The sequence below is a fragment of the Meles meles genome, chromosome 15 (genome assembly GCF_922984935.1).
Source record: "Meles meles chromosome 15, mMelMel3.1 paternal haplotype, whole genome shotgun sequence".
NCBI lineage: Eukaryota > Metazoa > Chordata > Mammalia > Carnivora > Mustelidae > Meles > Meles meles.
Genome location: NC_060080.1, coordinates 68,542,934 through 68,558,804, shown reverse-complemented (window position 1 = coordinate 68,558,804; position 15,871 = coordinate 68,542,934). Strand labels below are relative to the sequence as shown.

The 15,871-nt window shown below is 37.9% G+C and overlaps 1 protein-coding gene across 6 annotated transcripts in view; it reads right to left on the bottom strand.

Annotated features, from left to right (window-relative positions):
- ASB3 (ankyrin repeat and SOCS box containing 3) overlaps positions 1-15,871 on the bottom strand; it is a 107,274-nt gene that overhangs the window by 38,000 nt on the left and 53,403 nt on the right. For all 6 annotated transcript variants that reach the window (XM_045978721.1, XM_045978722.1, XM_045978723.1 and 3 more), the window contains 3 exons: positions 4,918-5,030; positions 4,188-4,323; positions 523-700 (listed from right to left, as the gene is read on the bottom strand). In XM_045978721.1, coding sequence (XP_045834677.1) covers positions 523-700; positions 4,188-4,323; positions 4,918-5,030 — 427 coding nt within the window. The remainder of the gene's footprint in view (positions 1-522; positions 701-4,187; positions 4,324-4,917; positions 5,031-15,871) is intronic.

Below are 15,871 nucleotides of genomic sequence, written 5' to 3'. Positions count from 1 at the left end.
ACACACGGGATAAAACCAGAGCAGAGGAGGAGAGCCTGGCCACAGCTTGAGAAACCAGAGGAAAGACTTAAACACCTGGAGGATGCCATGGAACTCTGTCTGTAGCCACTCCGCTCACACTAGGAAAGTCCAAGACTAAGAGGAGCTCGGGATGGCAGAGGGGACAGATACAGGGGTGGATCTAGTCATACAGTAGGTTGGCAGAGAAGGGAATACCAAGGGTTCTGCCTAGAGATAAAGGGTCTGGCCCAGAAGATTTATTTCTTACTACCTTTTTTTCTTTTTAAAGATTTTATTTATTTATTTGACAGAGAGAGAGATCACAAGTTGGCAGAGAGGTAAGTAGAGAGAGAGGGGGAAGCAGGCTCCCCGCTGAGCAGAGCCCAATATGGGGCTCAGTCCCAGGACCCTGAGATCATGACCTGAGCCAAAGGCAGAGGCTTAACCCACTGAGCCACCCAGGCGCCCCTCCTTATTACTTTTGATTATGAGAGCATTTTTATTTTCTGTTTTAATACTTACTTCGTATGGCCCATTTGTGCAGCTGCATGAATAGGTAACTGCCAATTGTCCTCATTACAGTAAAGATCAGGATCTGCCCCACTGGACAGCAAAAGCTCCACACATTCTGTGTGGCCCTCTTGAGCAGCAATGAACAAGGGAGTAGCTTTGTCTAATGCTTGACAATTGACATTTGCACCTAATACAAAATACAACATTTAACAGAAAATCCTAATTTATGGGGGGAAAAAGGGTGATGATTAACATAAATTTCAAAACAGCTGTCTTTAAAAGAGCTTTAGAGTACAATAGTTTTTCCAATCCCAGTGGATATTGTTGTATAAACATACTGATTTTCCACATTTGCTGGTAATCATTTAAATTGTTTTCACTTTTATGTTAACAAGAAAACAAGTGATTAGTACTTTAGAATTCATTTTTAAGCTAAAACAAAAATCTTATTCAATGAAGGATTCATTTCATTCCAATCTGTCCTCCAGCAAGCACTCCGTGGGACCAATAAGTAATCACTGAAAAAAAAATGCAAACCAACAAATATGGAATGTCTGATTATTACAGAGAAAGATAAGAAAAACCTAAATTATAAGAATCAATAGATGCCATTAATCAATTCAGGCTGAGAATTATGAAAAAAATTCCTGTAGATACAATACACCTTGGGGCTATGCCTCAAAACTAATGTTGACTAGGGACACCTGGGTGGCTCAGTCCTTTAAGTGTCTGCCTCCAGCTCAGGTCATGATCCCAGAGGGATCTAGTCTCTCATCTGCTTTCTTGCTCAGTGGGGAGCCTGGTTTTCCCTCTGGCTGCTGCTCCCCCTCCTTTTGTTCACCCTAACAAATAAATAAATAAAATCTTTTTAAAAATAAATAAATAAATAACAACGGGGCGCCTGGGTGGCTCAGTGGGTTAAGCCTCTGCCTTCAGCTCAGGTCATGATCTGAGAGTCCTGGGATCCAGCCCCACATCTGGCTCTCCGCTTAGCAGGGAGCCTGCTTCCCCTCTCTCTCTGCCTGCCTCTCAGCCTACTTGTGACTTCTTTCTCTGTCAAATAAATAAAATCTTAAAAAAAAAACAAAACCCTAATTTTGACTATACTCTTCATTAAGTCCCTTTTTTGGGGACCACTCCATGATAAAACCTTATAATGAAAGGAAAAATGTCTATTTAAATGGGTTTCTGAGGGGCGCCTGGGTGGCTCAGTGGTTTAAGTCTCTGCTTTCGGCTCAGGTCATGATCTCAGGGTCCTGGGATCAAGCCCCGCATCGGGCTCTCTGCTCAGTGGGGAGCCTGTTTCTCCCTCTCTCTCTGCCTGCCTCTCTGCCTACTTGTGACCTCTCTCTCTGTCAAATAAATAAATAAATATTTAAAAAAATAATAAAAAATTAAATGGGTTTCTGAGCTGATTTTTCAAGAACAAAAACAAATCAATTGTTTAAATGCCAGGGCATTAAGATGTAAAAAAGCTGAAAGTGACCTCACTTTTTAGGAAGGTTTTAAAAACAGCAAATTTCCCCTAATCTTTCTCATTGACAAACAGCGTGTTAAGTATGCTAAGTATGGTGTTAGTACATGACTGAGAATTTTTAAATTTCTGGAATATTTCTCAGAGGAAAAGTCTTCTTCATCACAAGGAAAAAAAATCTTTTTGAAAGGATGTTCCATAAATGCACCTGGAATAAACCACAGGCCTAACTTAAGCTAAACTATGCAAAACATAAATACTAAGTTAAAGGGTGCACGGAACTTCGGAAATTCCAAGTGGACACTCCACATATCCAGACAAGTAGAATGTTCTTGACTTATATAAGGTAGATGCTTCATCTACTGAAAGCTTCAGAAAGAAGGGAACACTAATCACTGTGAAAAGATTAAGCTAAGAAAAAAATTTACTAAAGTTTCCTTTTCAAGCAGTATTTCATTTTGATTGACAATTTCAAAGTATCAAAAAGAATAAGGAACCAGGCTATATAAAATTCCAGGTAGAAAAGTCAGAAAAATGACAGATAACTCATTGAAAGAAAAATCATTTTAACTAGTTAGAAACATATATAGCTACATTATAAACATACCTACATACTTTTTCAATTTGCTGTTCATAACTATACAGAGAGGAGAGAGGGTAAAAAAGAAACAAAGCAAAACAAAACAGGTACCTAGCATTCTGGGAGACATGCTAGGCATGGAGATAGTCATTAAGGTGCAGTTTAACCCATTTTTTTTCCTTTTTAAAAATGATTTTATTTATTTATTTGACAAAGAAATAGAGAGAGCACAGGTAAGCAGAGCAGCACTCCCACCAAGCAGGGAGCCCGAAGCAGGGGTCGATCCCAGGACCCTAGGATCATGACCTGAGCCAAAGGCAGACACTTAACCAAATGAACCACCCAGGTGCCCCATAACCCATTTTATTCTAAATACTAGCTACACACTAATAATTGGAACATATAGGACTGGAAGCCATAAAATAAACTGGGCCAGCCAGGAAGGTACCACATAAAAGAAGAGAAGTCACATGAGAAGACCTGATTCCAAGCCCTGATCCTGCCAGTAAATATTTTCTACATCTTTGGCAAGGCATTTAAATCAGGGTCTGTGATTCTTAATCTAAAAAAAATGCATGAAATAAGTGATTTTGGAGATTTCCACTCAACTCTAAGATTTACAGACTCAATATTTCTAATGATATCTTAATTTGGCACTTAATATTTTCTTTCCTCCATACTTCAATTTGAGCATTTGAAGGTTTGTAAGCAGAAAGCAAAAATAAGAAAATATGTGCTTTCTCTGTTTTGTGTATTTGGAGGTAACTTTTTTTAAAGTAGGCTCCAAACCTGCAACATGGCACTTGAACTCATGACCCTGAGATCAAGAAAGAGCTGAGATCAATAGTCAGAGGCTTAACCAACTGAGCCACCCAGGTGCCCCTTGGAGGTAATTTATTTAAAACTTAAGTATTATTATAGACATATATAAAAAGCCTAGGTATTAATTTTTTTTTAACCTGGTGGCAAATCTGATATATTTCCCTTTAGCTCTTAAGTATCCATGCTTCATGAGGTTAGTACTGTGAGCCCATACAGTGTTTGAAGGAATCTAAAAGCCCTTACATAACAAACATTTCTGGTCACAAAAATATCATACAGCATAAGAATGCCACCTCAACACCATCTTTTCCAGCAATGCTGAATGTGTCATAATTGTCAGAGACAAACCATTAGCAGGTTTATGTTGTTATGAACATTCTAAAGGGTAAACAAAATAAACCCATTTAAATAATCACACAATTTATCAAAACATACAACTCAAAGGCTTAATATACAAAATAACTATCCAATAAATTAATTAAGCTTATATAGTCTTGTGCCCTCGAAAGCTGGAACTACTAGGTCCCCATAAGCAAGAACAGACCCATCATTCAACTTGCGAATAAACCTGCTTTAGTGATAGATCATTATATTCCTCCTCAGATAAATTAGTAGCTGTGCATCACATTATGTTAGTAATAGTTAGTAACCACAACTTCTATGTAATCTTACATACCACTAACATAAAACCACAAATTTCATAACCTGATTTATATCTGCTCAAGAATTATACTTCCTAGGAAGATACAGTTAAAACTCAAGATCTTAACAGTGCAAAGGCTAATGGATTAATCTTACCCGATGAAATAAGTATGCTCAAGCTTTCTAGCTTGCCATACTGAGCAGCCACAAATAAAGGTGTGATTCCAAAGTCATCCTGGCATTCCTTGTTTGCTCCTTTTTTAAGAAGCAATTTTATGATCTCAGCATTTTCCTAAAGCACAGATTCGTATTTTAAATAGGAGAAAACAAAGAAAATAGAAGGTGTCTCTATTCCTATTGCTGTGTTTTTGGGGTTTTTTTAATCCTCACTAAAGGAAAACTTTTTTTTAAGTGTACTGTTCAATGAGAAGGAAGTATTAAACAATCAGATTATTCTATACCTTTAGCTAGCCCATTAAACATAAACAGATGAAACATTGATCTCTAAGAATCATAATTCTTTTAAAGCCTACAAAACTAGTTCGCTAGCCCAAGCATTAAGGAGTTACCAGTTTCTAAACACACTGCTATAAATATAATAAGCCCTTGTTCCTTATCAATTTATATCCCAAATATTCTGATGGTCTCTTAACTATGCTATCAACATATGAAAAACCTAGATAATCCCTGATGCCCAAAGCTGCTGGAACTACCAGAAGAGTTGGCTTATTCAGAATGATCATTAGCATTTAGACTGCCTTTTCTGTACTGCACTAACCATCATAAATCACAGGCAAGTAGGAAGCAAAAACTGTATAGAACTGTCATTTTAAAAGGGTAAAACACATAATTTACATGGAAATGAAATAATAAATTCAGAGGTTACCTGAAAAGTAGCCTGGTGCAAAGCGTTCCATCCACACATAGAATGGGATCCATTAACATTTGCTCCATGTCGAAGCAAAACCCTTAACACATCTATCTGTCCATTTTCAACAGCTGCAATACAGCAGTCAAAACAATTATTGTCAGTACAAAGGCATGTTTGTAGGACTGGACACTTTGGTGATGTTCTCATCACTTATTCACCCTGGAACTCACAATGCTCTGATCATTCCTATCAAGAAATCAAAACACATACTCCCTATACAATCCCAAAACATTTATCACAATTGTCTTAGCCCAGGTCTATTAACATATACTATCGTTTTGTGGACAAACAAAATTATTTTCAAACCTATTTAAAAGACACAAAGGAAATGGAAACAAGAGGCATACATTTATTCTCTCTGTAATGAAGACAATGTTTCTGTTTTGTTAAAAATCCAAGTGGGAGAGAGATAGGGGTGAACGCCTCAGAAAAAACGGAAACAGTCTCCAAAGGATTGAGAGTTTTGCTATGATTACCTGACCACAAATAACAATAGTCACTGTCAACCTGAAAAAGCAACACAGCAAGTTTTGCATTGTAGATATTTTTTGCCATCATAGACAACAATCATTGTTAAGATGCCGTTTTTGTATCAATCAATGAAAACATAGTAAAACTCTGCTTATTTGAAAAGAAGACTCCACATAACCTGAAGAGTATTATTAAAGAGCGGCATACCACTTACTTACAGTAACTGAAACTAATGGATCCCAACATGCTGCTAACCTAGATCCTTGAAAGAAGAGTTCCCAGGCCCACAGATACCTAAAAATCCTTTACCCCTTATACTAATTTCACCAAATTATTCTTTCTTTTACGTATCTAATTTAACATGAGCCAAAGATAGGTGTTACCTAATATCAGGTAAATACAACAATTTATAAATCCTACTTTGTGAGGAAGAACATAGGTATGATGTTACTAAGTTGATACAACACACAAGAGGGACTAAACTTCCCAGAATGTTATCTACTATAAAACTGTGCATTGAAGGTGCCACTGGTTCTGGAGGAGTTAGTGAAAAAAACAAACACCAGAACAGAGGTATATAGTACATACTGAAGTTAGTTCACGCACAAATACACCATTAGCAAATCAGGTACACTATGAATGATGATGTTGTGAGGCTACACAAGAAGTGATGACTTCTTGGAGTTATAAGTTTGGGGAAATATCAGTATCTATAAGAAAGAGGGCAGATGTGTATAAGAATGTCTGACTTAATGTGCTTGGTAATGAGAAAAGAGATTTGAAAAACAAGTATGATTTTTAAATTTTTATTTATTTATTTTATATATTTATTCCTTCTACTATAGTTGCAGGTAGGAAGTGAAAATTAACAACTCTCAGTCAAAAATTAGAAAGCTGGGGCACCTGGGTGGTTCAATGGGTTAAAGCCTCTGCCTTCAGCTCAGGTCGTGATCTCAGGGTCCTGGGATCGAGCCCCATGTCGGGCTCTCTGCTTGGCGGGGAGCCTGCTTCCCACCACCCTCTGCCTGCCTCTCTGCCTGCTTGTGATCTCTCTCTCTGTGTCGAATAAAATCTTTAAAAAAAAAAAAAATCAGAAAGGCTCTAGACTTTTAAATGAAGGGCCACACATGAAAAATGTTAGTATACATCAAACAATAGGAAACATAAAATATTTTAAAGTAGAAAGCAAGAAACAATAAATGTACGCATTAATATTGAAGATAAATAACACATCACTGATATTCTATTAATTTTGTATATTGAATTTATACCAAAGCACAGTTCCCCCATAGGGACTGTCAAAAGTTCCATGGTCAAGAATTCTCTTATTCAGGGAGGTTTCAGAAATGTGGTAGTTCAGAAACTACTATGGTTGAGATACATTGCTATAACAGAAGTTTCACCTATCTTATTTCTAAGTTAATGTTCAAGGGCATTTTACCAAGGAAAAAACAACAGCTTTTCAAGCTATTTTTTCTATAATCAATCTAAAGTCAATCTAATTTTGGGTGGAGGTCATAAGAGAAACAGAAGAAAATATGTTTCATATCCAATTCATACATCATTATCAGTGATTGCGGGCAAAAATCATTCTATAGCAAGACCCTGAGTTGAAGATTATCAGATTGTCGCCAGTGATATATGAAGCAGGGTAAAGATGTTTGTTTTTCATGACTTAGGCTGACCTTAAAAAAATGAAAGTCAAAAAACTTGTTTTGGTTATTAAATACACTATAGATGACAAAATTTTTTTAACATCATAAATACATTAAGATACATAAATACATTAAGATATTTTAACATACATAAATACATTAAGATACATTTCTTGAAAACATTTCCCAATGGAAAAAGAGTGAAAGCAATACATAAGCAGATACACAGCATTTTTATAGCTCTCACAAATTATTTCAATATAAAGCAAATTTAATGGTTAATAATTAAGAAACAGTGGTTCAGAAAAGTATACTTAGAGTTTACATCTACTACCAAAGCCTCTCCTTTGGAAAAGGTGGATTAATTTATTTTTCCTTATATAACAAGTTACCAAATTGAGGAGGCAGGGTGCCTAAAGTATCAATGTGTGTTATGGTTCAATACAAGTTTATCTGAGAAAAAAGAAAAAACAACCAGACTTAAACTTCCTATTTGCTGGCCTCTTACCCCACTAAGAAAGTATGATCCTTGAGGAAAGAAACTGTGCTTCATTCTGCTTGTATGCCTAGTGCCAAATGCAGACAGAAGACAGGCAATAAATAATCATTGTGAGGATGAATGGGGTGAAAAAAGTCTAAAAGGACATAGGATTTTCACTTTTTAAGAACACATCCCCTCTCCAAACTAAACAGGCTTCAGAATTAGACTTCTGGACAGGACAACATAACTGGAACTACATTAGCTTTCCCACCAACAACTATTGCACAAGTAAACAAATAATGTAAGGCAACTTTTTCTGGCATTAAACAATAGGTGAAACACTGTGATTCCTGAGAGAAGGGAAACACATGAGGTAAGCCCCATGACCACCTCAGCTCTCTGCCTGGCAATATTTCTTAATTAAGGTGCTTTGAGCTGAAGTCCAAGCAGGGCAAGGGTAAGGTTGAGGAAAAGGTACTCCAAGAAAGGAAACAGCCCATGCAGAGGACAGCAGTCCACTGAGCTACAGAGGCAGAAATTAAGAGTTTAAGCTGCTGACATCTTGTGTTGCAAGGCCCCAAAGAAAAAACATCCATGCAGGGAGGTCCTGGTATGGAACTTCTCTAAGAGTCCTTGGCTGTGGTCTGCGTTGTACATGCCAAAGGCAAGATGAAGCTTACTAGAGAACTGCTAAAGGATTAAGAATGGAATAAAGGGGCACCTGGGTGGCTCAGTCTTTAGGTAAACCATCTGCCTTCAGCTCAGGTCATGTTCCCAGGGTCCTGGGATCGAGCCCCGTCAGGCATTCTGCTTCTCCCTCTTCCCCTGTTCTCTCTCTCTCTCAAATAAATAAATAAAATCTTTTTTAAAAAAAAGACTGGAGAAGAGATACCTAGAGGTCAAATAGTGCTGAGGACAATGGAAATCTTAGGGTCAGTCACAATGGTGAAACAATAAAATACCTCATTAGCACTTTGGGCATCCAGCTAAGACACCCCAAAGGCCAAGCCCTGGGTGTAGAAACCATATCTGAGAGTAACACCTCCTCTAGATGTGCTCTAAGGAACCCTAAAAGAAGCCCTACAAGATGGGGAAGGGGGCAAAGGTTGGGAGTTGGGAGTCCTGCTAAATTAGATGCACTCAGAAAACACCTTAAGCTTTCCACGGATACAGTCTAATGAAGCATAAGACCAAATCTAAACAAGCTGAAGGTAATATGTCAGTAAATGAATTATCAGAAAAAGAAAAAACATATCAACATTTCTCATAAGAAGATAACAGAATTCAAATCTTTCTAACATCCTATCTACCAAGTCCAGTACACAAGTCAGAAAGCAATCAGCAGAAACTGATCCCAAGATGGCCCAGATGTCGGATTTAACAGATGAACTAAAGCAACTTATATAAATATGCTTTAAAAATTTAAGGGAAGGGGGTGCCTGGGTGGCTCAGTGGGTTAAGCCTCTGCCTTCAGCTCAGGTCATGGTCCCAGGGTCCTGGGATGGAGCCCCGCATCAGGCTCTCCGCTCAGCGGGGAGCCTGCTTCCCCCCCCCCCCCGCCTGCCTCTCTGACTACTTGTGATCTCTGTCTGTTAAATAAATAAATAAAATCCTTAAAAAAAATTAAAGAGAAGTATGTTCAAAGACTTTACTTTCAATATATATGGTATATAGATAGATACACACAGAAAACAATAGCAGAAAAATGAAGTCATTAAGGAAAAAAAATTCTAGAACTGAAAAAAAGAATTGGATGGGCTTAACAGAAGATGGGATACAGGAGAAGAGTCAGTGAACTTGAATCAATATAAATCATCCAATCTAAAGAACTGAGAGAGTACCGTGCCTGGCTGGCTCAGTCAGAAGAGTATAAAATTCTGGATCTTGGGGTGCTGCGTTTGAGCCTCATGATGGGTATAGAGATTACTTAAGTAAAAACAAAGAAGGAACTGAGGAAAAAAAGACTGCAGGAAAATTAACTGTGCATCAGGAACCTGTGGGTCAAAAAATCACATAGTCCAATATACATGTAATTAAAAGTCCCAAAGGAGAAGATAGTAAGAAAGGGACAGAAAAAATATATCCCAAGAAATAATGGCTGAAATATTACAAAATTTTATTTTAAAAACAAAAAGAAAAGCCACATTGATGTACAGATCCCAGAAAATCAGCAAACCAGTGCTTTAAAAGAAGTCACTATACTTCTTATGATTTCACATTATATGTAAATTAAGGATGATTATATGAACATACCTGACAGTTCTGTGGAAGAATTTCCATGATTATAAAAGGGGCCAAAAAACCAGCCACTGAAATCAACTTAACAGCTTATTAGCAGTTTAATTTTTTTTCAGGGCTCCTACGTACACTATTTCACCATATCCTTCAAGATTCTACAATAATAAATTAATTAATCCAGTCATTCAACAGTACCAGGGACTGCACCAAGCATAAGGGTTATAGCAGTCAACTCAAGAGACAAGGTATTTGCCTTCATGGAACTTCCCTTCTAGTCAGAGAGATGGACAATCAACAAACATACATAAATAAAATAAGTTCTCATAAAAATACTGTGAAAGAAATTAACAGAATAGGGGCACCTGGGTGGCTCAGTGGGTTAAAGTCCCTGCCTTCGGCTCAGGTCATGATCTCAGGGTCCTGGGATCAAGCCCCGCATTGCATCGGGCTCTCTGCTCAGCAGGGAGACTGCTTCCCTTCCTCTCTCTCTGCCTGCCTCTCTGCCTACTTGTGATCTCTGTCTGTCAAATAAATAAATAAAATCTTTAAAAAAAAAAAAAGAAATTAACAGAGTAAAATAATAAACAAGTGTGCTACTTTATACAAGTATAAATTATACAAGTGTGCTACTTTAGAAAAGGGGATAGAGGTCATCTCTGAAACAAAGACAGCTGAGGAGAGAAATGAAAGATAAAAAGCGTTAAGTCACACAAAGAGATGGAGGAGGAGCAGTGGAAACAGAAGAAACAGGAACATAAAGGCTGTGAGGAGCTGAGAGCTGGGTATGTTTGAGGAACACCAAGATGGCCCCTGTGACTGAAGTGTAAAGTTAAGGAGAGGAAATAAAGCCAGGGAGGTCTCAGGAAGAAGTCAAATTTTGTAAGGGATGGTCAGAAGTTTTAATTAATTTGCTGACTGATTTGTTTGTTCATTTATTTATATTCTAAGGAAACAATTAATTTTCAGATAGAGCTACTCAAAGGAAAAACAGCTCTCTTCAGACTCACCTTGTGAGCCTTTCCCCCTCACTTTTCTGTGTTCTAGCCATACTCCTTTTGCCTTGTTTCAATGGTTCTTTCCATGCTTTTAGAATTCAACAACTAAGAAAAATTTTCACTGACCAGCCCAACTAAAGCAGGTGATTTTCTATCATACCATAATGTCCCATTCCTCTCTATCACTTGTTAATAGACTACAATTATAATTTACATGTATACTTGTTATAAATTCCCCACCAGATTATAAACCTCACTCACTACTATGTATCCCCAGCACTTGGCAAAGTGCCTGACGTATAAGAGCCACTTGGTAGATATTAGCTAGATAGAGGACAGAAGACAGAAGAGGATTTATACTTACTGGTCACTTCAAACATACACCATTGTAAATACTCAAAGAATAGAAATGAGCAGGGGGGGAAAAACCACTTGAGATTAACACTAAGCAGGATTCTCAAATTGACTAATCAGATCTTTGCTATTACACAAGAAAGATAAACCTGCCCATGATTGATATTAAAACAGAAACAATAAGATTCAAGTAATGAAATCTGGATAAGTATTTATTTGGAACTTGTAAATTAAATGAGATATTCACATAATGAGTTATTTTACTGCTGTAATCAAAATTTAAACAATAACCTATAAACACATAAAAAGATCAACATCATTAGTTGTGAGGGAAATGCAAATCAGAACCATGAGATGTCATTTCACACTCATTAGGATGGCTATAATCAAAAGGATGGATAAGTATTGACAAGGTTATGGAGAAACTGAAACCATCATCCATTGCTGGAAGGAATATAAAATTGTATAGCCACTTTACAAGTCCAGTAGTTCCTCAAAAACATAAACATAGTGTTATCACATGACCCAACTACTCTACTCCTAGAAATTTCCACAAAAAGCCAGAAAACATATATCCACACAAAAACATTTCACAAATGATTTTGGCAGGATTATTCCTAATAGTCAAGAAGTAGAAACAACCCAAATGTTCATCAGTTGAAGAATGGATAAACAAAAGGTGGTACATCCACACTACTGAATATTATTCAGCCATAAAAAGGAATAAAGTACTGATATATGCTACAACATAAACGTTGAAAACTTTATGCTAAATGAAAAAAGTCAGACATAAAAGGCCACATATTGTGTGATTACAGGAAATGTCAAGAAGCAATTCCGTAGACACAAAGGAGTTTCACAGTTGTCAGGGGCGAGAGGGAAGTAGGGAGTGACAGCTATCACATGCAGGGGCCCCTATAACAGATAGTCTCTTTACATTTTGTACTATCTTCCAGCCTATCTCTCCTCTTTCAAGTCAGAAGTGTTTCTATCAAAGTCTTTCTTTTTTTTTTTTTCCCCTTTTTATTTATTTTTTCAGCGTAACAGTATTCATTCTTTTTGCACAACACCCAGTGCTCCATGCAAAACGTGCCCTCCCCATCACCCACCACCTGTTCCCCCAACCTCCCACCCCTGACCCTTCAAAACCCTCAGGTTGTTTTTCAGAGTCCATAGTCTCTTATGGTTCGCCTCCCCTCCCCAATGTCCATAGCCCGCTCCCCCTCTCCCAATCCCACCTCCCCCCAGCAACCCCCAGTTTGTTTTGTGAGATTAAGAGTCATTTATGGTTTGTCTCCCTCCCAATCCCATCTTGTTTCATTTATTCTTCTCCTATCCCCCTACCCCCCCATGTTGCTTCTCCATGTCCTCATATCAGGGAGATCATATGATAGTTGTCTTTCTCCGATTGACTTATTTCACTAAGCATGATACGCTCTAGTTCCATCCACGTCGTCGCAAATGGCAAGATTTCATTTCTTTTGATGGCTGCATAGTATTCGGGTATTTACCCTAAAGATACAAACATAGTGATCCGAAGGGGCACGTGTACCCGAATGTTTATAGCAGCAATGTCTACAATAGCCAGACTATGGAAAGAACCTAGATGTCCATCAACAGATGAATGGATAAAGAAGATGTGGTATATATCAAAGTCTTTCTTTTAAAACTTTGTGGGTTTCTGTGAATCTTCTTAGGGTTCTCTTTAATAGACAAAAACCACACTCATGAAGCTCTCTGAGATAAGCTCTTCTCTGCCCTGGGCTTCTGCTGAGGAAAAACACCCCTAAGCTTCTTAAAGCCCCACTGTTTGAGTGTGCCTATAAATCATACCCTAAAATCTTTAGAGAACCTTTCATCTCCCTGAATACTACTATGAGGCACCACCTTTATCACACAAAGATTTTTTTTTTTTTAAGATTTTATTTGTCAGAGAGACAGCGAGCACAAGAAGGCAGAGTGGCAGGCAGAGGCAGAAGAGAGAAGCAGGCTTCCTGCTGAGCAAGGAGCCGGATGCAGAACTTGATCCCCAGGACCCTGGGATCATGACCCAGCAGAAGGCAGCAGCTTAACTGACTGAGCCACCCAGGCATCCCTATCACATACAGATTTTAACAGATCAGTCATATAGGAGACTTCACTTGGATACCAGGTTTTCCTGGTAGTACCCTGGATTTGATATTTGCTTGTAAATCTTAATTTAAGTCTTCTTTTTTTTTTTAAGATTTTATTTATTTATTTGACAGAGAGAGATGACAAGTAGACAGAGAGACAGGCAGAGAGAGAGAGAGGGAAGCAGGCTCCCTGCTGAGCAGAGAGCCAGAGCAGACCCTGGGATCATGACCTGAGCCAAAGGCAGCGGCTTAACCCACTGAGCCACCCAGGTGCCCCAAATTTTTTTTTAATCAGAAGATGATACTTCTGCTGTTGTGACTCAAGGCCACAGTCTTCAAGCTCACTTTAATATCTGCCTTTAAACAGAATTTCAGCCCAAAGAATAATTCAAAATTACATTTAAATACCATAAGACAGAAATTTCTATATAATACCTGTGTGAGGACTCAATCTTTTTACAGCATTTCCCTATAATAAGATTTCAGATCCTGTGTTACAACCTAGAGTACAGAAGCATATATATGTGCTGCCGAAGCGAGCACTAGAGTACAGAAGCATATAGAAAAGACTACAGAATTAGTAAAGTAATACTGTAGGGGAGAGAGATGATTCAAATGTCTGGAACACAGTCCTGCTTCCTCATTATGATCAAAGAGATCTGCTGTGTGCAGAAAAAACCAGACCTCTGAAGTCATCTTTCAGGGGACAAAAAGTGAGCCTTTATCTATCCATTAGTTTGTGATCTGTAAACAACGAATAAATACATTCTACTGAGGGTCACAAACTGAACCATATCCCATGTGTTTTATTTGGTCCACAGAGTTTTATTTGGTTTTATTCATTTGTTTTGTTTTATAGTTGAGGCAACATTAAAAAACTGGGAATTTTCACATTAAAAAATATATATATTCATATTCGGTATTTAGCAGTTTGCCAACACTGGGCCAGAGCAAGTAGTGGCTGTTCCTTTATACTGGGTTTCACTTTCCTCAATAGCCTCTAACATTCTCTAGGCCTCAGCACTTAAAATCCACCTGCAGGACCCAGTAAGCCTTACTGTCTGATTTATTTTCTCCAGAATAATTACCTATGACCAGTTTTATTGGTTTAAATAAACATGTTTACCTTTCCTCCTCCACAACTATATTGATCTTGTCAACCAGCCTTATAAACATACACACTATTTTCCCATTGCAAAAAAAAAGAATGCAAAGCCCATAATCCTCTTTCCATGGTCACTACTCTACAAACAGCCATTCATCGGCCAGATTTTCCTCTCTTCCAAAAAACATAACTGTGCCTATAGGCAGAAGCTGTTAACACAGAACCTTTATGCTCTTTCTTGTCCTTCTATTTCCTGTCCAAGTTTTCACTGACTCTAAAGACATTTCCTTAGACTGCTTAATCAGTATCATGTGTTCATTTTCTCTTGTCTCAGTAAGATTAGGCTTCAGCTACAGACAATGACAAATCTTGAGAGACTTAAATTCCAAGACAACAAACTGCATACATCCTTTCTGCCTGGCCATACTGGAGCTATGTACAGTCACCGGCTTCACACTCAACAGTCACCAACGACTACAACTCAATTTCCTCCCAATCCAACGACAACAAAAAAACCTTACACTCTTCAGTGTTTACAGGTTTTCAGTACTTTTACATAATCTAATCCCAGCAAAGTCTTTACTGGAAATTAATTTCTATTCACCTAAATTTGGAAAAGAATTTATAATTTAAGTGTATGTGTTTATTGTCATTAACAATCATATCCTAGAAGCCTACTAATGTGTTTTACTGCAAAATATTTCAGCAACCTAATCATTATGGCAAGGCTAAAGAATTATTTACTTTTGAAGGAATGTTATTATTAAACCATGCCTATGTATTTATACGCAGTATAGGCACTAAACTAAAACTTATTTCTTTTCCTCAGTAAGGTGGTAATACCAACTTCCTTTGATTTAGAAGCATTTCCACAATTCAAGTGATACTGAGCAGAGAAACAGTGATTTGTACATATCATCAAATAAAACTAATTTCTACATGATACTAGATGGCCATATACATGAAAATGTAAGATATTTTGAAGAACAGAAGAGGAAGAAAGGAAGGAGGAAGAAAAAGTAACTACTTCATGGGTGCAAATAACTAGGACCAGACATTTCAGCAGCATGGGACTCTAAGTCCCCTTGTATTTTTGCGGTATCATACTTAGTATGTACCAACATCATAATATCTCTCAATCAGAATCTTCAAGTAACATGTGTTCACATGAGCATCAGTAACAAGCTGTACAAGATACTGTATGGGGAACAAGGAAAATTAAATCAACTCTTGCAAATATACAGCATTCTTTTAAAACACCATTAGCATTCTTGGCAGATGCTTAAGATTGTTGCCTACTCATCCATCCAAGACTTTGTTCTAAAATCAATGAACAGGTAGGGGTGCCTCGGTGGCTCAGTCGGTTAAGCATCTGCCTTTGGCTCAGGTCATGATCCCAAGGTCCTGGGATCGAGTCCGGTATCGGACTCCCGCTCAGCAGCTCCCCGCTCAGGGGGGAGCCTGCTTCTCCCTCTCCCACTCCGCCTGCTTGTGTT